This window comes from Arvicanthis niloticus, chromosome 6, assembly GCF_011762505.2.
Source record: "Arvicanthis niloticus isolate mArvNil1 chromosome 6, mArvNil1.pat.X, whole genome shotgun sequence".
In the NCBI taxonomy this organism is placed as follows: Eukaryota; Metazoa; Chordata; class Mammalia; order Rodentia; family Muridae; genus Arvicanthis; species Arvicanthis niloticus.
In genome coordinates this window covers 35,030,380-35,051,955 of record NC_047663.1, presented here as the reverse complement: position 1 = coordinate 35,051,955, position 21,576 = coordinate 35,030,380, and the positions used below count along the sequence as shown (strand labels likewise).

General features: G+C 41.9%; 1 protein-coding gene across 1 annotated transcript; it reads right to left on the bottom strand.

Moving 5' to 3' along the window:
- Positions 1 to 1,856: 1,856 nt before the first annotated feature.
- Positions 1,857 to 21,285, bottom strand: Prr11 (proline rich 11). Its single transcript, XM_034506454.2, has 10 exons — positions 21,151 to 21,285; positions 18,012 to 18,144; positions 15,468 to 15,618; positions 15,115 to 15,237; positions 12,583 to 12,843; positions 10,930 to 11,028; positions 9,159 to 9,274; positions 7,126 to 7,185; positions 6,951 to 7,047; positions 1,857 to 2,071 (listed from the first exon to the last, which is right to left on the bottom strand). The coding sequence occupies exons 2-10, from the start codon at positions 18,137 to 18,139 to the stop codon at positions 2,003 to 2,005; spliced, it is 1,104 nt and encodes a 367-aa protein (XP_034362345.1). The 5' UTR covers positions 18,140 to 18,144; positions 21,151 to 21,285; the 3' UTR covers positions 1,857 to 2,002.
- Between the last annotated feature and the right edge of the window lie 291 nt (positions 21,286 to 21,576).

Here is a 21,576-nt window from a genome sequence, read left to right as displayed (position 1 = left end):
AACCACAAGCAAACAACCTTCTAGCCGGTTCTAGATGTATCTCTTCTATATTATAAACATACATGTGGATCTCATAAACAGGACTGCCTCCTAGGTGCTAAACACTGTCCCCAGGACTACTTTCCAGTCTGATGACTTTCAAACACCATGATTTGGCACCTCAAAGCACTATCATTCCATAGAAGTAATGGGATTTCTGGAAATACAACTCTGTGGTAGGGTTTCTTTCCTACCATTGTACAGTAACAGCATCAGAGATGATCCTGAAGCTGGGAGTATGGCTTGGATCACTTGCAAGAAGCACTCGCCCAGCATGCTCAAAGCCCGGAGACTCCTCTGCACTGAAGAAGAAAGCTACTTCTGCACCTTGAGTGACACTCACTTTACTGCGAATCACCCATCTATTCTCCTTAGAACATATGTGATGGGATCCTGGCTAAAGCTACATAGTGTTTAGTGCCAGGACGACATGTGGTAAACCATGGGATCCCAGAAATAAACTGCAACTTTTCAGGAATGGACAGATAAGGTAGTTAGGTAAAATATAAGGTTCTTAGTTAAATGTGAATTTCAGAGAAGTAATAGCACATATATACATAGGTATGATGAATTATTAGTTTTGTAGTTGCTGTGATGGAATAGCTGAGAAAAGAAAGGGCTCCTTTTGGCTTATAGTTCTACCATAAACTCCATTGTGGACGGAAAAGGATCAAGATGGCAGGAGCTTAAGGCAGCTGGTCACATTGCATCCACAGCTTAGGGTGATCTCTCCCTGAGGGTAGGTTATCCCATCTCAATTAGCCTAATCAAGATGGAAAGCCGTCTTCCACGTAATTATAGATAATATGAAGTAGATAACTGATATTAACCATCACATGAAGGAGTGTGTGAATATGTGTGTGTGTTTGTGTATTAGTACTAGGGTTTGAACCCAGGGCCATGAACATTCTAGACAAGCACTATATTCCTGAACTCCCTGCAAAGAATTAAATATAGTTTTTAAATGTAAGTGCACGTCATTCAATAGTAAGGAGATATTTCTACTAGCTTAGCACATTCATGACCTTGAGTTCCATCTGTAACACTCAAATATTTGTTGTTTATTAGGACAGATTTAGTCTTAAAGCTTATTTATGGTTTATCTGAGATTCAAATTTAATGGAGTACCTTATATTCTTATTTGCTAAGTCTGACAGCTCTAGACTAGCAAGAATGAACGAAGTCCAGTGGGAGATACATCACTGCCAGCAAATATACAGTCTGGTAAGGAGCAAAGCAGGAACCGGCTTCATGATAAAACTGCCACAGACTACACAGAATCCTTGGCAAGGCATTCTGGAAAATAGAAGGTTCATGCTGAAATCATGAAGAATTTATTTGACTGCTGGAAAATGGACAGCAGATATAAAAAGTAAGGAATATAGGCTGAAGGTATAGTTCAGGGTATGTGTACTTAGCAATGTGTGAGGAACGGGTTCAGACCAAAAAGAAGAAAAGGAGGAGGAGGAGAAGGAAGAGGAAGAAGAGGAAGAGAAAGAATGAAGAAACAAGAAAGAAAGGAGAAGACTCATACTATGTTCTAAATGTCATAACTACCTTTATATAACAAACTATTTTTACCATTAGTATTTCTTAACATATTTATTAATTTTGTGTGTTGAAGGGGCACATATCATAATACTTTTCTTCCCTCTATTTGGGACCTGGGCATTGGACTTGAGTCATTAGGCTTGGTGGCAAGTGTCTTTTGAACCATATTGCCAACCCCTATGGAACTAAATTTGAATAGTCACTCTAACCTAAATTGGGTAATTCCAGGATAAACACTACTTTGAAGACCGCATTTTCTCATCCAGTCCCCTTACCATCATGAACACCAGAACATATGAGTCTTCAAGAAGAGTTACATTCATGTAGTTATACATATCTTAGTACATTAACACTTGGGAGGATTGGTCTATGATTGTATGGATCACTCCAGGGAAGTCAGGCCAAGTTGCTCTCAGTTTTGTTCATCAAAACTGCTTGTGGAAAGTGGCAGAGACTGAGTAGGGCTTTGAGGATGAGCCAGCTGTAAAAAAGAAAGTCACAGTTACAACCTGAATGGTGCTCCTGTGGCCAACACAGGGCTTCTTCCTTATCAACAAAGCCGTGATGCTTTGTGCATGGCAGCTTTGCATTCCTGGCTAACTTTCCCAGCCTTCCTGATACAAACAGAAGCTAACAAGCCTCTTGTCCGTGGTCTTCCTCCTTTTGCCTGAGATGGGAATATGAGTGTATAGGAAGCACTGCCATTGTGCACCATGAGGATAAAAGCCATATATTAAGGATGGAAGAGAACATGAAATGGTGGCTCATGTCTGGAGTCCCACACTTGACAGTCTGAGGCTGGATTGCTACGAGTTTGAGGCCAGCCTAGGCTATATGGTGAGGTTCTGTCTCAAAACCAAAACCAACCAACCAACTAACCAGCCAACCAACCAACCAACCAAACAAACAACCAGCAGCAGCAGCAGCAGCAGCAGCAGCAGCAGCAGCAGCAGCAGCAGCAGCAGCAGCAGCAGCAGCACTAAACAAAAATAAAGGACAAAGAGCAGGGACGACAAGATGAAACAGCTAGACTAGCTGTGGACTTCCTATTTCCCAAAGGAATGTTCAGGTGAATTCCAGCTGGGTGGTAGCCCATGTCTTTAACCCCAGACAGGAGTTTAAGGCCATCCTGGTCTATGTAGCAAGTTCCAGGTCACCCAGAGTTACAAGGTTAAGACCTTGTCTTTAAAGCAAAAACAAAACAAAACAAAAAACAAAAAAGAAAAGAGAAAAAAAACCAAAAAACAAAAAACAAAAGTGAATTCCAGTAGTTGAAGATTTAGCTCAAAGTTGAATGTTTGCCAAGCAATTATAAAGCCCTAGGTTTGGTCCTCAGCTTAAAAAAACCAACCAACCAACCAACCAACCAACCAACCAACCAACCAAGAAAAATTAATTCATTGTAGACCTCAGTTACATGGCTACTTGGCTACTTGAAACTCTTGGTGGGGTTGGGGAGAGAGTACATTTATAAAAATATATATGTAGAAAAATGAATTAGTATTTTGACTAAGCCCTGTATGGTCAAATTACCTCTGTGAAACCCTGGCTGTCCTGGAACTCACTCTGTAGACCAGGCTGGCCTCGAACTCAGGGATCCACTTGTTTCCACTTCCCAATGCTGAGATTAAAAGCATGCACCACCACGCCTGACTTCTTTAACAATCTTTACTCTATATATCTTCCTACTAAGTGGGTTTGGGTTTCTGTTGTTGTTGCTGTTGTTATTGTTATTATTACCTGTTTCCATAGTTCCCAGCACACTGTACCAGTTATGGGGTGGGGCAAGGGTAGCAGGGTCCTAGGCTAATAGAGAAAGAGAGTGCCTGAGGCTTCTGTGAGGCTCCTCCCTTTATCTCAGAGGCTGTGGTGCTTCAGCTCCATGGGAATAAGAAACAACAGTGATGGAAGCCACAAGTCCAGCAACCCCAAGTCCTAGCATTCCAGCAGGGAAGGCAGAAGATGGCTTCTCATCACAGACTCAGCAATACAAGAGATCAGGAAGATGACTAAGCTAACTGGTGTGGAAAAGATGCTGTTCACGTGGTTCACCTACGCAGGTGACAATGTGAAAGCTGTTTGCCTTTTCCTGCTAACAATGCACAGCACAGCCTGACTCCCAACTCTGTCCTCATCTGTGACCTTCATCAGGTTTAGAGACAGCTCGCTGCCATCTGTCAGGCTGTTTTATAGGCCATTAGATACCTCAGATGGGACACTTACACATGCTGTTCTTTTGTTGCCTAGAATATTCTCTTCTCTGACATTTATAGTAGGATAACCCTCTCCCTGTTACTTCCTATTCATTCTTTAAATGACTCTGCCAGAATCATTACTTAAGGAAATATTCCAGGCTAGGCCATCTAGGCTAGATCATATCCTGTCATGGGTTCCAACAAAACTTTATTCCTTTCTTTAACAGCACTTACTATGGAAGGAGGCTATAAGGAATTCTTTGATTCACATCTGTATTTTCCACTGGAATGAAAGGTTCAAGACAGCAGATCTTGAGCTGGAGTGATGGCTCAGTGCTTAAGAACACTGGATAGGGCTGGAGAGATGGCTCAGTGGTTAAGAGCACTGACTGCTCTTCCAGAGGTCATGGTGGCTCACAACTATCTGTAATGGGATCTGATGCCCTCTTCTGGTGTGTCTGAAGAAAGCTACATAAACATAAAATAAATAATTCTAAAAAAAACCCAAAAAACAAACAAACAAAAAAACCACCGGCTACTATTCCAGAGGTCCTGAATTCAATTCCCAGCAACCACATGGTGGCTCACAACCATCTGTAATGGGATCTGATGCCCTCTTCTGGTATGCAGTCATATATGCAGACAGAGTACTCATACATTAAAAAAAAAAAAAAAAAAAAAAAAAAAAAAAGACAAGAGCAGACCTGTGTCTGCCATTGTTAACTGTTCTAATCCAGGTACTCTAGTACAGTGCTCACCACACAGGAAGTACGTGGTAAACTGTCTCTAAAGGAAATTAAATCATCAAACACTCATAAGGAAAGGGGAAATGTAATTCTAGCTGTAAATTACAGCACTTTTATTTTCTTCATAGAATTTGATACCAAATACCAAATAATTAAAGCATTTTGCAAAGCATACAGAATGAAAAATTATCATTCCCTGATTTGTTTGTTGTCTTTTTTGCTTGCCTTTGTAGTACTGGAAGCTGAACACAGGGTGTCCGTCCCTCATGCGAGGCTGGGAAGGGTGAAGCTGGACACAGGGTGTCCATCCCTCATGCGGCTGGGAAGGGCGAAGTTGGACACAGGGTGTCCGTCCCTCATGCGGCTGGGAAGGGCATTACCACTGAGCTCCAGTTCTGGACTCTTGGCTTCTTATTTTGAGATAGAAACTCACTGTGGGGGTTCAGGAACTGCTACACAGACCATACGACCACTGGTCTCACTAAGCAAGAATAGTTTATTGAATGCACACCCAAGACTGAACAATCAGGACCACCAAAAAGGACTTGGACGCCTAACTGTGGTAACAGTTTATTCTTAGGGCAAGCTTTTTACAGGGAAATCCAGGCTCAGAAGTTCAGAAGGCATTTTGGCTAACCAGACAAAGTAAGGTGGGGTAAGAGGGGTGGTGGGCAGGTGGTGACCAGGGGCGTCTCAGAGCACTCTAATACAGCAAAGCGTAAGTTACACGACTAGAGCATTGTGACTTTTAGGAGAAGTTTCCAGTGTCAGCTATGGATGGGTATTTACTTATGGGAAGTAGAGTCTGAGAACCTGAACTTAATTTCACCCTAGGAGTAAAATGGAGACTAAATACAAAATGGCTACAGTTATGTTAAAAAGAGCAGGCCTCAACACTCACTAAGCTGCACAAGCAAGCCTTCAAAATACTCTGTAGTGGTTTCCTGTCTCAGCCTCTCACGTATTTTAAGATTGTATCAACAAGACAAGCTTTTGTGTTTGTTTGTATTTTGAAGCTCCTAGCTGAAATTAGGGCCCATGTTGGCCTTCAACTGGTGATCCTCCTGCTTCTACCTCCCAAGTACTAGGGTGAAAGGTGTGTATTGCCTGGCTTGATTTATTACTATTAATTAAAGATCTTTTTCTTTTGTTTTCAAGACAGGGTTTCCTTGTGTAGCCCTACCTGTCCTAGAATGCACTCTGTAGACCAGGCTGGCATTAAACTCAGAGATCTGCTTTTCTCTGCCTCCCAAGTGCTGGGAGTAAAAGCATGTGTCACCACTGCCCAGCTAGTTTTATTTCTAAACTATGTGAATGTACCTATGAGTATAAGTATCCAGAGGGCAGAACTGTCAGATGCCTTAGGAGCCAGAGTCACAAATGATTGGGAACTGCCTGCTGTGGGTGCAGGGAATCCACCTCACCTCTCTGTTAGAATATATATATACTCTTAACTGCTACACACTCTCCAGCCCGTTATTATTATTGTTACTAGAAGAGCTACTTGCTGGGCGGATGGCGCACACCTTTAATCCTCGTACTTGGGAGGCAGAGGCAGGTGGATCTCTATGTTTGAGGCCAGCCTTGTCTACAAAGTGAGTTCCAGGACAGCCAGGACTACACAGACAAACCCTGTCTTAAAAAATGGAGAGGGAGCCAGGCAGTGGTGGCGCATGCCTTTAATACCAGCACTTGGGAAGCAGAGGCAGGCGGATTTCTGAGTTCCAGGCCAGCCTGGTCTACAGAGTGAGTTCCAGGACAGCCAGGACTACACAGAGAAACCCTGTCTCGAAAAACCAAAAAACCCCAAAAACAAAAAAACAGAGAGGGAGAGGGAGAGGGAGAGAGAAGGAGAGGGAGAGAAAGAGGGAGGAGGGAGGAAGGACAGGGAGAAGGAGAGGGCGAGGAGGAGGGAGATGGAGGAGGGAGAGAAAGAGAGAGTGTGTGCTACTTTTTTAATGTAGTGGAACACACTTATTTTCCTAAAAGCTGAGTCAGGAAGATTATGCACTCGAGGTCAGCATGGGAATTACATAGTGAGACCCTATAATAAGTACTTCTTTTGTTTGTTTGGTTTTGTTTGTTTGTTTTTTTGAGACAGGATTTCTCTGTGTAGCTCTGGCTGTCCTGGAACTTACTCTGTAGACCAGGCTGGCCTCGAACTCAGAAATCTGCTTGCCTCTGCCTCCCAAGTGCTGGGATTAAAGGCGTGTGCCACCACTGCCCAGCATAATAAGTACTTCTGATTCTAAATAAATTAGCTTATTCTTCTTCCCTCCCTTCCTCCCTCCAGTGCTTGGCACTGAACTAGGCCCTTATGCATGCCCGGCCATACTCTCAACACTTACAGAAATAAATTTTCAGGCAAACTAACCAGAGGACTTAAGTTTGGATTTTTGGTTTTCCCATGCAGACATACCTGAAACTTTCTCCTTAAGGCCCGAGTCATAACTGGAGTGAGTCCAGTTCCTGTTTCCATGTTTTCTTTGTTGTTAAGAGGGGTTCCACCTGGGCTCCTGTGAAGAAGAGCAGAGCTGGGTTTTATTCCCACTTTCCAGAGTGACGTGGAAAGCATAGGGGTGAGAGACTCTTACCTTTCTACCTCGACTTTTCTCAGGAGTTTCCGGAGATCGATTTGGCTTTTACCAGGAGAACTGAGAATAAAGACATAAACATTAAACTTTCCAGACTTCACCACTTTTTCTAAATGAGGTCAATTTTATAGGTTTTGTTTGTTTGTTTTTTGCTACATTAAGAAAACAATAGGTTGGGAGTTGGGTGATGTCAGCCCAAGCCTTTAACCTTTAATCCCATCACTCAGGAGACAGAGGAAGGTGGATCTCTGAGTCCAGCCTGGTCTACAGAGTTAGTTCCAGGACAGCCAGGGCTACACAGAGAAGTCCTGTCTTAAAAAAAATAATCAATAGTAATAGTGATGAAGATGATGATGATTTTTTAAAAAAGATTTATTTATTTCATATCTGTGAGTACACTGTTGCTGTCTTCAGACACACCAGAAGAGGGCATCAGATCCCATTACAGATGGTTGTGAGCCACCATGTGGTTGCTGGGAATTGAACTCAGGACCTCTGGAAGAGCAGTCAGTGCTCTTAACCGCTGAGCCATCTCTCCAGCCCAATGATGACGATTAATAAAAGAAAATAGCAGCAGATGCAGCATAGGATCATATACTATGTAGCCATTCCTTCTTTCCTTGCCTCTACCCATGTAGCTCTGAATGTCTTGGGACTCACTATATAGACCAGGCTAGCTTAGCACTCAGAGATCCACCTGCCTCTGACTCCCAAGTGCTAGTATCAAAGGTGTGTGTACCACTATGCCTGGTTCTACATAGCCATTTCAGTAAGAATGGTTTCATGGTGATGCTGGGGTGTGAACCCAGGGCCTTTCACATCCTAAGTGTTCATCACTGAGCGTACGTATTCCTCAACCCAAAGTAAAACTGCCTGACCCAGTAATAATACCTGTAAGAGTCTATCCTAGGGAAAAACTCGGCTAAGCATAAGGCTGGCATTTGGGACAGTTACTGAAGAGCGATAGTAGAAACCGTAAGCAATCTTAATGTCTCAAAACAGGATTTCAGCTGTGACATTTACATATAATTAATTATGCTAAATTAGTCCAAGTTATGCAAGCTAATGATTTAAGAAGGGGTGTGTGCTAAGCACTTTTGCACTTGTTTGGGAGGCAGAGGCAGGTGAATCTCTGAGTTCAAGGCCAGCCTGGTCTACAAAGCGAGTTCCAAGTCAGTGAGGGCTACACAGTGAGACCCTGTCTTAAAAAAATAAAAAGAGGAAAAGGAAAAAAGAACAGATACAGTCCATCATACAGGAAAGGAGTGATAGCCAGTACACAGACTAGCATAAGGCATCTGGTTACACTGTACCCATAGTCAGGAGGCAGATGAATGAAATTTAAAAACAGTGTGTGTGTGTGTGTGTGTGTGTGTGTGTGTGTGTGTGTGTACATTTGTGCCACCATTTACATGTGGAGGGCAGAGAAGAACTTTTAGTTTGGTTCTTTCCATGTACCACATGGGATTGAACTCAGGCTTGGCATCAAACACCTTTACCTGCTGAGCCATCTCACCAGCCCTGAAACTGAAGGGTTAAAAAATGTTTTTTAAAATGGGCCAAAAAGGCCTGGAGAGATCGTTCAGTGGTTAAGAGCTCTGCTCTTCCAGAGGTCCTGAGTTCAATTCCCAGCAACCACATGGTGGCTCACAACCATCTGTGATGGGGTCTGGTGCCCTCTTCTGGTGTGTCTGAAGAGAGTCACAGTGTACTCACACACATAAAATAAATACAAATTAAAAAAAAAAAAAAAAAAAAAAAAAAAAAAAAAAAAAAAGAGCCAAAAGTTTCCATGGCTAAGGAGCCCTTGCTGCATTGTAAGCCTAATGGCCAATGTTTGATCCCTCAGAATCCATGTGATGCGAGGAGAGCCAACTCCACAAGGCTGTCTTCTGACCTCCATACAAGGGCAGTGGCTTGTGTACATTTTCCCATATCCCCAACATACACACACAACAATAAATTACATGTAGTTAAAAGAAATCACATTTTAAGTAGCAGTAGAGAATAATGCTGTGTAATTCCTTACTTACATTAAGACATTTTTAATTCGAGTTGCTAACACCCTGGTGTTAGATTTTAGGGTAACACGCTGCAGGTCAGAGACAGTAACTAGTGGAGTCCGTTCCTCTGGTGGTGATGGCACAAGCTTTAATTACAAAATGAAACATTAAAGATACATAATAAAATACCATTTGAATGTGAACACACCAAAATGGCATATATTTTGACAGCCAGATTGTATAAGTTTTCCATGATTCAACTCGACTTTTATTTCAAAGGTTCAATGGCTCTCTCTCACTCCCTCCACCTCTCTCAGGTTTTACTAGATTGGATGTCATTGGCAAGACTAGGCTAGCCTGAAATTTCATGTGCCCTTGAATTCAAAGAAATCCTCCTGCCTCAAGTGATAAGATTACAAGTATGAGGCACCACACCTATCTCGAATGTTTTTATCTACAGTATGTCTCTTGTAGCCCAGGCTGGCCTCTTGACTCCTCATGTACCGAAGGATGACCCTGAACTCCTGATTCTTAACCACTACTGCTCAAGTGCTAGGATCATTGGTGTACACCACTGTGACCATCTTGAACATAAGATGTGTATGGGTATACATGGTGTACGTATGTGAACATATTCTTGTGCATGTGTGTGTGAATGTGTGCATGGAGGCCAGGGTCAATGGCAGGCATCTTCATTATCATTCACTATCATATTGAGACAGAACCTGGAGCTCACTGGCTAGACTGACTAGCTGGGGAGTTTTGGGAATCTGACTGTTTCCACTTCTCCAGTCTTAGATTAGGTAGGCCTGCTTTAAAAACACGAGTGCCAGGGATCTGAACTCAGGTCTTCATGCTTTTATGCCAAGCACTTTATCAATGGAACCATCTCCCAAGCCTGTTTTTTTGTTTTAAATATTGAACCCAGGGCCTCAAACATATTAAGTAAATGCTCTGTCATTAAACTGTATACTCAGAGGCCACAGAACAATTTTTTTGTTTGTTTGTTTTTTTTGGTTTTTGTTTTTTCGAGACAGGGTTTCTCTGTGTAGCTCTGGCTATCCTGGAACTCACTCTGTAGAACAGGCTGGCCTCGAACTCAGAAATCTGCCTGCCTCTGCCTCCCGAGTGCTGGGATTAAAGGCGTGCGCCACCACTGCCCAGCCACAGAATAATTTCTATACATAAAGTTTATCATATTTACTTCCCACAAAGGAACAACCAGGTTAAAAAAGGAAAATGCCAGGCGTGATGCTGTGTTTCTAACACTTGTAAGGTTCAGGTGTGGTGTACTCAAGGATCTGAAGCTGGCCTGGGTTAAGGACCAATATCTCATCTCAGAAAAACACACCTCAGAACTTGGGAGACGGCTTAGTTGGTGCAGTGTTTACTGTTTAAAGATGAGAACTTGAGTCCGGATTCCCAGCCTCTGTGTAAAGAGCTGGCTGTGGCAGAAGACATCTGCAGTTGTAGCGGGGGGGGGGGGGGGGGGGGGGGGCGCAGTTAGGGGGATCCTTGGGGCTTGCTGCTCAACATGTATAGCTCAACCAGGGAGCTTTAGGCTCAGTGAGACACCACATCAAAAAAAGTCAGGTAGATACCAGCCATGGTGGTGCTAACCTTTAATCCCAACACTTGGGAGTCAGAGGCAGGTAGATTTCTGTGAGTTCAAGGCCAGTCTGGTCTACAGAGTGAGTTCTAACCTGACTTTTACTCACATCTTCACAAACACACAAATATAACACATACACAAAATACCCCCCGAGGGAGGTGGGCCTTGTGTGGGCTCATGACATCTTACCTTTTTTCGTTCGTCAATACTCTGTGTCTTTTTTAATTTCACAGTGAGTAGATCTTTAACTGTTATATGCATGGGTCCATCTTTCTTTAATGGTTCAACCTTAAAATACATAGAGAGGTAAGAATTAAAATTGGGATCAGGACATCTAGTGAAATCCAAATCTACTTTGTAAAGAGTCAAGAATTGAAAGTTAACTTGCTATTGTTATTTATTTTATTTTTTCCTTCTTCTTTACGATGATTTTTGGGACAGGGTATTGCTACGTAGTCCTGCCTGTCCTAGTACCCCATATGTAGCTTTAACTGGCCTCAAACTTGTGGCAATCCTCTTGCCTCAGCTTCCAAGTGCTGGGATTATAGGAATGTACCACCATATCTATCTAAAGTTAATTCTTATATAACCTTAGGGATTAGTCACATTCTGTCTGAGCAAGGGAGAACGATGGGGGTGGGTGGATGCTGGTATGTGGGGTGGTACTTGCAGAGGACCTGACTTCTTTTCCCAGTACCCATGACTCACACCATTTCCAGGGTATCCAATACCTTCTGACCTTTTCATTCACCAAGCATGTACATGGTCCATGGACATACATCAGGCAAAACATCCATTCACATAAGACAAAATAATTTTAAAATGAAAAAAGTTTCTATATTTTAATATATGAGTGTTTAGACTGTATGTATGTATGTGTACTTCATGTATGTCTGGAGCCCTTGGAGACTACAAGAGGATGTCAGATCTCCTGGAACTGGAGTTATAGATAGTTGTGCCCTACAAAGTTGGTGCTAGGAACCAAACCCTGGTTCTCTGCAAGAGCAGCAAGTGCTCTTAACTGCTGAGCCATTTTTCCAGCTCCTCCACACCAGAGTTTTTTTTCTTTTTTCTTTGTATTTTTGTTCTGAGACTAGGTTCAAATACAAAATATAGCCATAAACTCACCACATAACCAAGGATGACCTGACCTCTTGATCCTCATACTTCTACTTCTGAACTGCTAGGCTTAGAAATGTGTTGGGAATAAACTTTTTGAAATACACAATAATTGGAGCAAGGTATAGTGGTACACACATACTCACGTATTTGTAAGTATTCGTATGTGTATATGTGTGAATATGCATGTATGCATGTATGTAAGTATGTACATATGTATGTATATATGGTGGAATACAGTCCAAGCTCCTCAAGAGCTGAAACAAAAGATCATGAGTTAGAGGCTAGCCTAGGCTACATATTGAGTTCTAAGGCAGTCTGGGTTACATATCAAGATCCTGTTTCAGAAAACCAATAAACAAAAATTGCCAACAACAAAAACCTAAAACAAAACAAGAACAAGAAAACCCAATAATTACACTGGTGTGGTGACATACGCCCATAATGCTCAAAGACTAAAACAGGACTGCTTGAACCCACCAGTTCAAGACCAAGTGGGGCAACACAGTGAGACTATATCTAAAAACAAAAACAAGCCTCCCCCCCAAAAGTATAACAAAAACTTATAACTAAAATCTGAATAATTAACAAAATTAAGGTGTAGAATCAGAACAAAATATAGCCTTTATATTTGTATCTAGGCCCTTGGTCCAACTTTAAAGGCCACTTGGCTTTACTCCTGTATTACACTCTAACCAAGGCACACTGTTTCTTATTTCTTACCTTAAGTGCTTTAGTGGTACCAGATTTTCTGAGTAGCAAAGGTGCTAGTGGTGGCGGAGGTGGAGGGAGAGGGGGGGGAGGAGGAGGAGGAGGAGGCGGAGGTAGAGGGGGAGGATGTCTGGCTGGCTGTGGCTGTGTGGGAGGAAGTGTTATTTGGGATTCCTCATGGGTTGTTGGAGCTCGGGCAGGCACAGTTGTAAGTTTATTATTCATGCAACACGTGTGACAACAGCTTGAACAAGATGAGTTTTCTGAGATGCTCTGGAAGATATCATATTTGACAAATGGACAATAGATTAATTGGGTGATCCATAGAGGTTTTTTTTTTTTTTCTTTTATCAGACAGGGTTTCATACTGTAGCTCAGGCTGGCCTTAAACTCAAGGCAAACTATTTCCTCAGCCTTGCTGGATTATAGAAACTACTCCCGACAATAACAAACGTACTGCAATAGTTCTAATGTTTATTGGGCTACAGGGAAGGCTCAGCAGTTACAAGCTTGCAGCTCTTGCAGAGGACTGGCTTTGGTTCCCAGAGCAAATGGGGCAGCAGCTCACAACTGTCTAACTCTGTTCTAAGAGATCCCATACCCACCCCAACCACACCCAGGCTGTGTTTTTTGTTGTTCTTGTTTCCAATTATGAGGAGCACACTCAGGGCCGTGTGCATTTTAGGATACTGCTGTACTAATGGATCAGAGCCCTGCTCAAAGACAGTCTTTACACATAAGGAAATATAAGTATGTATGTGTGTATATGTGTGTGATACTTTACATGCATATATAAATATTATACACCATGCATTATTTAAGTATACATTCATATATTATGCATATATATTATGTATTATATATGCAATTATGTATTATATAGATTATGTATTAAATTATATGTATGTTCTTATATACAAGGATAACTATCATATGTATGGTACATACATATATATGTATGTATATATATCATAAAAATACTTCAATTGAGTTAATTATCTAGTTAGATTAGCTATTTTGAGATGAGAATCCAGAGTGGCCTTGAACGCCTAGGCTCTGGTGATTCTCTTGCTTTGGCTTCTCTAGTGGACGGGAACTATAGAACTATAGGCACATATCACTGTGCCCAACTGAAAAAAAATATCGTTATATGTTTTAACTATACGTGATGCATCCTATAGAAACCTAACACCATCTCTTTCTATGCCCTTGTATTTAGTTTAGTTAATGGTATATAGTCTTTATAGTCTTTTGGTTTTTTTGAGACAAAGTCTCATTCTCTAGCTCACAGTGGCCCAGAACTGTGATCTAGGCTTGGCAACCTCATGCCTCTGCCACGCCTAATGAAAAGTGCTGGTACGGGGTGAAGGGGTCCTCGGTATCCTGGATCCTTTTGTTGCTCATTGTCATGCTGAGGATTGAGCAGTCGCCATTTAGGCACTGTACAACTGATCTACACTCCCAGGCTCATGAATGCTACATTTGCACACATTTGCACACTCATCACACTTCAGTATATATTATTTGCAACTCTCTCTTCCGTCATGCTGGAGATTGAACTTGGAGTCCACATGGTAGGCAAATGCTTTACTGACTGCTCTTCCAGAGTTCCTGAGTTCAATTCCCAGCAACCACATGGTGGCTCACAACCATCTGTAATGGGACCTGATGCCCTCTTCTGCTGTGTCTGAAGACAGCGACAGTGTACTCATTTACATTAAATAAATAATATTTTTTTAAAAAAAAGGTACTCATTTTATGTTCTGTATATGTATGGTGCCTATCTATTTGAATGTGCACCGTGTGGGTGTAGGTGCCTGCAGAGGTTAGAAGAGGGAGCTTGATTCCCTGGTATTAGGGTTACAGGCAGTAACAAGACACCCGACTTGGGTGCTGGGAACTAAAGCTGGGTTCTCAGCAAGAGCAGCAAGTACTCTTAACCGCAGGACCATTTCCTCACCATAGCACATGAAGGTTTTATTAGTTTATGCTGGTTCTCAATAATGTAAGAAAGCATCCATTTTTCAAACCTTTTAGGGTTTTTTTTTTGTTGTTTTGTCAATCAGTGTTGCCCACTGATGTGGTCCTTTTATACTTGTATTTTATTTTATTTTTTTATTTTATTTATAATTCCTTTTTGTACTTCTATTTTGTTTGTGTGGCCAAGACCATTACTACTTCCTAATGTACATTTGAAAATAGACTTAAATTTTATTTACATGGATGTGTGCATATGTGCACTCATGAGTACGGATTCCTTTGGAGGCCAGAGAGGTTGGATCTTTTGAAGCTGGAGTTACAGGCACTTGTAAGACTCCCATTATAGGTGCTAGGAACCAAGACTGAGCCTCTGCAAGAGCAGTACATTCTCATAACTGGGCAGTCATCTCTCCAGTGTCTCCATTATGGTTTTGCCTTTCTCCTTTGCAAAAGGAACCCATTTTGCCTGATATTTGAGGTAATACCCAAATTCATACCCAGAGTATTTTCCTACTGCAATAGTCTTTTCAGATAAAATCTCTGGGTTTGTTTGGCAATACCAACCTTTAGGTTTTTTTGGAGCTTGCACAATTCACTTTTCAAAACACACAATTCTTGTTTTAGACTGTGAAGTTCTCTGTGGTAGATTCGGGATGGGAAGATGGCATCTTTCAATACTTCTAAACTCTGAAATTCATAAATCAACAAGCCTGACTCTGATGAGCAGCACGATAAAGCAAGTGGTGTCACATATGTCTTACGTAAGCAAAGACAGGTATAACTGAACAAATTAATCTTATCCAAGCTTAGCCTTGGGAGTCAAGCCTAGGAACCATAAAAAGAACACAAATACTATGTTTGGCAGGAAAAAAAAAAAAAAAACTATACAGCTGAGAACAGGTTTATGAACCCTATACCTGGGCTACACAGGTCTGACAGCAACTGTATATGCACCATGCTCTATTTGTCCAAAGGTTTATTGCATCTTTGATGTTAGGAAATCTGAAGTTCCAAGATGGTCTTAGCCAGTTTCTGCTTTGGGGAATATCTGTTGAAGATGTAACCACTCTGTGGAAGAAACATCAAACAAAACAAATAAAAAAATCGTGGGTCTGGCTGGGCACGGTAGCACACACTCAGAAAGCAGAGGCAGGAGGATGAGTATAAGTTCAAGGCAAGTTTGTTCTACAGAGTGAGTTCCGGGCCAGTCAGAACAATATAGTAAGACCCTGTCTCAAAAAAGAAAAGACATCCCTGCTTCCAAGTCATAGTATAAAATCAGGTGGATCTCTGTGAGTTCTAGGCCAACCAAGGCTACAGAGTGAGACTCTGCCCCAAAGAAACCCAAAACACACCATCCCCCAACCCCAACCTAGGTCAGAGTGACAGCTTCTAATTAAGTAATTAGTAGGCTTTATTTATTTTAAATTAATTAATTTTGGGGCTGTGGAGTGAGTCTAAGGGTGTATGCCAAGCATACATTCTCGCAGTGATCGGTATCTCCTACCACAAATAGCTTGTTTAGAGTGTGACTCAGGACCATGCCCTGAATGACTGACTGACTTCCTTGATTTGGTTTTCCTTTTTTTGAGACAGGGTCTCACTATGTTGTTCTGACTGTCCTATGTGGACTAGGGTTGCCTTGAACTTACACCAATCCTCTCTGTTTCCTGAGTGCTGGGATTACCCACGTGTGTGCTAAGCATAGCTTTATTTATTTATTTACTTACTGTTAGATTAAAATAAATTGTGTGTGTGTGTGTGTGTGCTGCATCTGTGTGAGTGTATGCTGTGTGTGTGAGTGCCTGCAGAGGCCAGGGCAGAGGGTAAGGGATCTTCTGCAGGCAGAGTTGTGTGTGGTTGTAAGCTAGCGCACTTGAGCCCTGGCTTTCCTGGATCTCACTTTGTAGACCAGGCTGGCCACAGACTCATAGAGATCCACCTGCCTCTGCTTCCTGAGTGCTGGGATTAAAGGCCTACCCTACCACCACTGCTGGGCATATTTTTATTTTTTTGAGACAGGGTCTTATGTATCCTATGATGACCTTGTTAAACACGATATGGGATTATAGATGTGGGCTACAGAGCCTGACTTTAGTTTTAATTTTTGTTCTTCATGTGTGACACCCTGATTTTAATCCCTGGCATACCAAAAATAAAATAAGCTGAATAAGGTGGTACATGCCAAGCACCCAGAGGAGAAACAGGAAGGGTTAAAGCAGGATCATTTCTAAAATCTCAAGGTCAGTCTGGGCGACAGACAGTTCCAGGGTGGCCAGGACTGGAGACAGAAAGACTTTCTCAAATGAAACCAACAAAGTAAGAACCAATCCTCACAAACAAAAGAAAGTGGAGAGGGAGTTATAACCCTGGGTAAGCAAAGCTTGTTAGTAGGAATACTAGCACCCTACAATTCCTGGGGCTCAGCCTTTCTTTCTATGGTACATTCAACTTTTGAGTCTCAGAATAGATGACCAACCTGACCACAACTAAGGCTTTTTATCCAAGTTCTGCACCCCTGTCTCATCAGGTAGTTGCTACAATTATTTAGTAAAATTTAACTCAAAAGGGAAAGTAGGTACTTTGGGTTTGAATAAAACTTCTTCTGATTCTTACATTTTAAAAGAAAGATGTGTGCGCGCGCGCGTGTGTGTGTGTGTGTGTGTGTGTGTGTGTGTGCGCGTGCGTGCGTGTGTGTGTGTGTGTGTGTGTGTGTGTCAGAGGGCAGTCTTAGGACTTCTCTCCTTCTACCATATAGGTCCCAGGGATCAAACTCAACTAGTTAAGCTTGGAGGTAAAGGATGTTTTCCTGCTGAGCCTTCTTCTTCTTCTTGGGTTTTTTTTTTTTTTTTGGTTTTTCAAGACAAGGTTTCTCTGTATAGCCTTGGCTGTCCTGGAACTCACTCGGTAGACCAGGCTGGCCTCGAACTCAGAAATCCACCTGCCTCTGCCTCCCAAGTGCTGGGATTAAAGGTGTGTGCCACCACTGCCTGGCTCCTGCTGAGCCTTCTTGTTGGCTCTACTTTGCTTTTCATTTTTAGGGACAGGATTTCCTTTGTCAGTGCCCTACACATCCCTTAGCTGACCCAGCACTCACAGAGATCTGCCTGTATTGCTTCCTGAGTGATGTCGTTGAAAACTTGTGCCACTGTGCCCTTCTCTACTCTGTTTTACTTTATAGCCCAGGCTGGCCTAGAATTCACTATGTAGCCCAAGACAATCTTGAACTCTCAGCAATTCTCCTGCCTCAACCTCCTGAGAGGTAGGGTTACAGAGAGCTGAACTACCATGCCTAGCAATATTTGTAGTATAAGCACAGGTCAAACTTCACATGGGACATACTTAAAATAAAAATGATTTATATGATTTATATGGGGGATGAAATTCAAATTTGACTGCATGTTATCACTGGCTGACACAGATGAGATCTAATTGTTTCTGTCTTCTCCATCACACCTTACCTCTCTGGTGTGGGTGGTGGAGCGGGAGGTGTCAATAGCTTAGGCAGGACCTGTGAGGCTTCTTTCTTCTTAAACAATCGTTTGGCTTTGGCTCTTAGCTTTCTTCTTCGCTGCTTGAATTTGGGCATGATTTCTGTAGAGGAAAGTTTGAAGTTGAAAAAATGCATTTTATGTAGAGGGGTGCTTTGCCCACTTGTGTGTCTGTCTCTGCACCACTTGCACGTCTGGTGCCTATGGAAGCCAGAAGAGGGTTTCATATCCACTGAAACTGGAGCTATAGATGGTTGTGAACTGCCATGTGGGTGCTGGGAATTGAACCCAAGTCTTCTAGAAGAGCAGCTAGTACTCTTAACTACAGAGCCATTTCTTTAGCACCTGAAATGCATGTTTTTGTAAATAATAATGTATATATATAGAAAATGTATAAAACTTCAGTGTACAGTTCAATGACTTATGATATAGATACTTTATATATCCCTGAATATATATCATCTTGGTTGTTTTAAGTTTATTTCAAGGTTTTTCCTTTTTCTCCAACCTTGGTTAAGAAATAAATTGTAGTTGTAAGTGAAAACAAAAACAAACAAACAAAAAGATACATAAGTGATCCTGTATCTAAGACATCTAAAAACCAAGGTAGAGTGTACATACCTGTACTCACTACTTGGAAGGTGGAGACAGGTAGATCAGGACTTAAGAATAGCTTCAGCTACCTAATGAGTTCGAGGCCAACCTGGGTACATGAGACCCTGTCTCATAAAACCAAACCAAACCAAACCAAACCAAACCAAACCAAACCAAACCAAACCAAAAACCAGAGAGAAAGTAACTAGTATTCTAGAAATCACTTCAAATGGAAGAAGATGTAAAGTCAGTTTTAAAATGTCTCTGCAGAATTTTTTCCTTTGTCTTTTTTTTTTTTTTTTTTGGTTTTTCAAGACAGGGTTTCTCTGTGTAGGCCTGGCTGACCTGGAGCTCACTCTGTAGACCAGGCTGGCCTCGAACTCAGAAATCCACCTGCCTCTGCCTCCCAAGTGCTGGGATTAAAGGCATGCGCCACCACCACCCGGCTTCCTTTGTCTTTACATTAGCCCCTTACCTTGCTTTTGTGGTTTTGTTCATAAAGCCAAATAAATTTCTCTTTATTCCCTGCAAGCCCCTCTTCCTCAGCCAGAGACCAAAACCAGGGCTTTGCATTCATTTAGGCAAGTGCTCTATTACTAAACTGACCCTCCTTCCTTTTTACAAATAATTTTGAGACAAGATTCTATGCATCCCAGGGTGGCCTTCAAACTTCCTATATAGCTAACAATGACTCCTGCCTCTACTTGATAGACTGCATTATATGATGGCGATATCACACTGGGTTTATGAAGGGCTACAGAGCCAAGCCAAGGTTTTCTGCATGTCAGAAAACAGTTTACCAAGTGACTATAGTACTGAGCCCTTCACTTCCCTTATAATAGAGAAAATGGCTGTAGTGGATTATATTATATTTAAAGATAGGTTTGTGATTCAGCAACATATAATGGGCATCTACTATGATAGGCAGATGTCATAGTGGGAGGGACCATTTATTAAATGCTCCCTTAAGTGGGGTACATTTTACTTTTCCTCTGCTAATCTTCAATCTCCTCAAAGGTTTTAATCCCTGACAAGGAAGATTTTAGTCCTAGTAATATACAAAACTAAGCTGAGAGTTAAGATCAGCTATCTGCCTAATATACAATAAAGTATAAAAATGCAGACCTGTAAGTCTTCAGAGACCATGACTTTTTCTAGTAGACTATGGGGTATAGTAACTTTAACAGGCTTTATACAATTATCCGAAATGAAAGACGTGTTTTAAGACAGGTATTTTGAAACACTTAATAGTATTTAAAATATTTATGTTCTATATTTAAATATATTTAAATATATATCCTTATCTGAAACAAACAAACAAACAACCAACCAACCAAAAAAAAAAAAAAAAAAAAAAAAAAACAGTCTGGGTTAGTTTGATCTGAAGCCTCAAAAGGGCTTTTCTAGTTTTCCAGTTGCTGATACACAAGCTCCTGTCTCAGAAAAATAATAATTAGCTTTCTGCATGAGTTGACACTGTGGGTTCTTTAAGAACTCCATAAGTTATATGGAAAGTTCTTTGGTCAGGGGCACTTCTAAAACTGTGGCAGCATTGGAAATGACAGTTGCTATTTCATCACCAACGTTCTAAAACACATTTTTTACATCCAACTTTAGTCAATTTAATTTTTATCACCAATTCAGTTGGTTCACCTTGAATACTGTAGCATGATCACTGCCATTTTCCTACAGTCAATTTTGGTTTATGTTGTGAAGCATTGCTCCCCCCAACCCCCAACTCCACCTGGTTCTTTCCTATATCTTTCTCAGAGTGACCACAGGTCCTTAGTCTTACCCAACAAACTAGAGACATACAATAAAAAGGGTGTACTTTTGAGGGGCAGAGGCGCAGGCCTTTAATCTCAGCACTTGGGAGGTAGAGGCAGGCGGATTTCTGAGTACGAGGCCAGCCTGGTCTACAGAGTGAGTTCTAGGGCAGCCAGGGCTACACAGAGAAACCCTGTCTCGAAAAACCAAAACCAAAACCAAAAAAAAAAAAAAAAAAAAAAGGGGTGTGTGTGTGTGTGTGCACTTTTAAAGTAGATGTCAGAAGTAACTGCATCATGGAACGTTGTAAAGCTACCTGACATAAAATATTCCTCCACAAACTTAAATGTGTTGAAGAATGGCGGCGGCGAGCATCAGGTTAAATACATATTCTGATAGGAAATTTGAGTAGATACCTATAGTTTGCATTTGTCACTAACGACCAGAGAAGCCAATACCAGTAGTCGGCGGGCCCCCTTTGAGAAGCAAAAAGTTACGGAAAAGACTGAGCAAAAGGCAATCTCTTCAAAACATATATTGCAGTGTTAAATAAAAATGTCGCTCAGATGTTGCCAGCGGAGCTCTTGTCCTGCCCCAAACCTTCCCTTTTCTCCTCCATCTTCCCCCTCCCACTCCCCGTCTAGCTCAAGATCCCACCTCCTTCAGGGATAAGAACCCAACCACCAACAGTCCGAGTAACGGAAGACGGGACTAGGTAACAAAGAAAAAAAATCGTTGTTGCACTTACTAGTCTAAGAGCCTGGGGATTAGACGAAGTTCGGGCATGAGCCTCTTCCACACCATATAGAAAATTTCAAAATTAAATCTTTGCCTAAGAACGACCAATCGTAGACGTGGTCTCTACAGGGTTCGTTGTCTTGAAAAGATCAAAGCACAGGTTGGACTACGATTGGCCGAGAGAGCATCACCTCTTGGCCAATCGGAATTGAGGCGCTTCTTGTATGAATAAGGGAAGGCGGGAGAGAAGGGGCGGGGAAGCCGGAGAGAAAAGGAGGTGTGTCACGTCGCCTAGGGCGGCAGTGGGAGCTTTTATGTCATTGGCTGCTGTTGCTTCCGAGTGCACCAATCGCAAACTCTTTCCCAAGTATGAACTTGAAAGTAGGGAACATAAGGCAGCCAATGGGAAAAAAGTCACATATTTAGCAGCCAATCC

Bases quoted from the DNA above. Each gene is read 5' to 3' on its own strand.
- Prr11 (XM_034506454.2), bottom strand. From the start codon at position 18,139: ATGCCCAAATTCAAGCAGCGAAGAAGAAAGCTAAGAGCCAAAGCCAAA. The intron at 15,238-15,467 runs GTATAGGGTTCA...TATGAATTTCAG, and splicing joins GTCAGACCTGTGTAGCCCAG to AGTTTAGAAGTATTGAAAGA. The intron at 12,844-15,114 runs GTTGGTATTGCC...GATATCTTCCAG, and splicing joins AGCTCCAAAAAAACCTAAAG to AGCATCTCAGAAAACTCATC.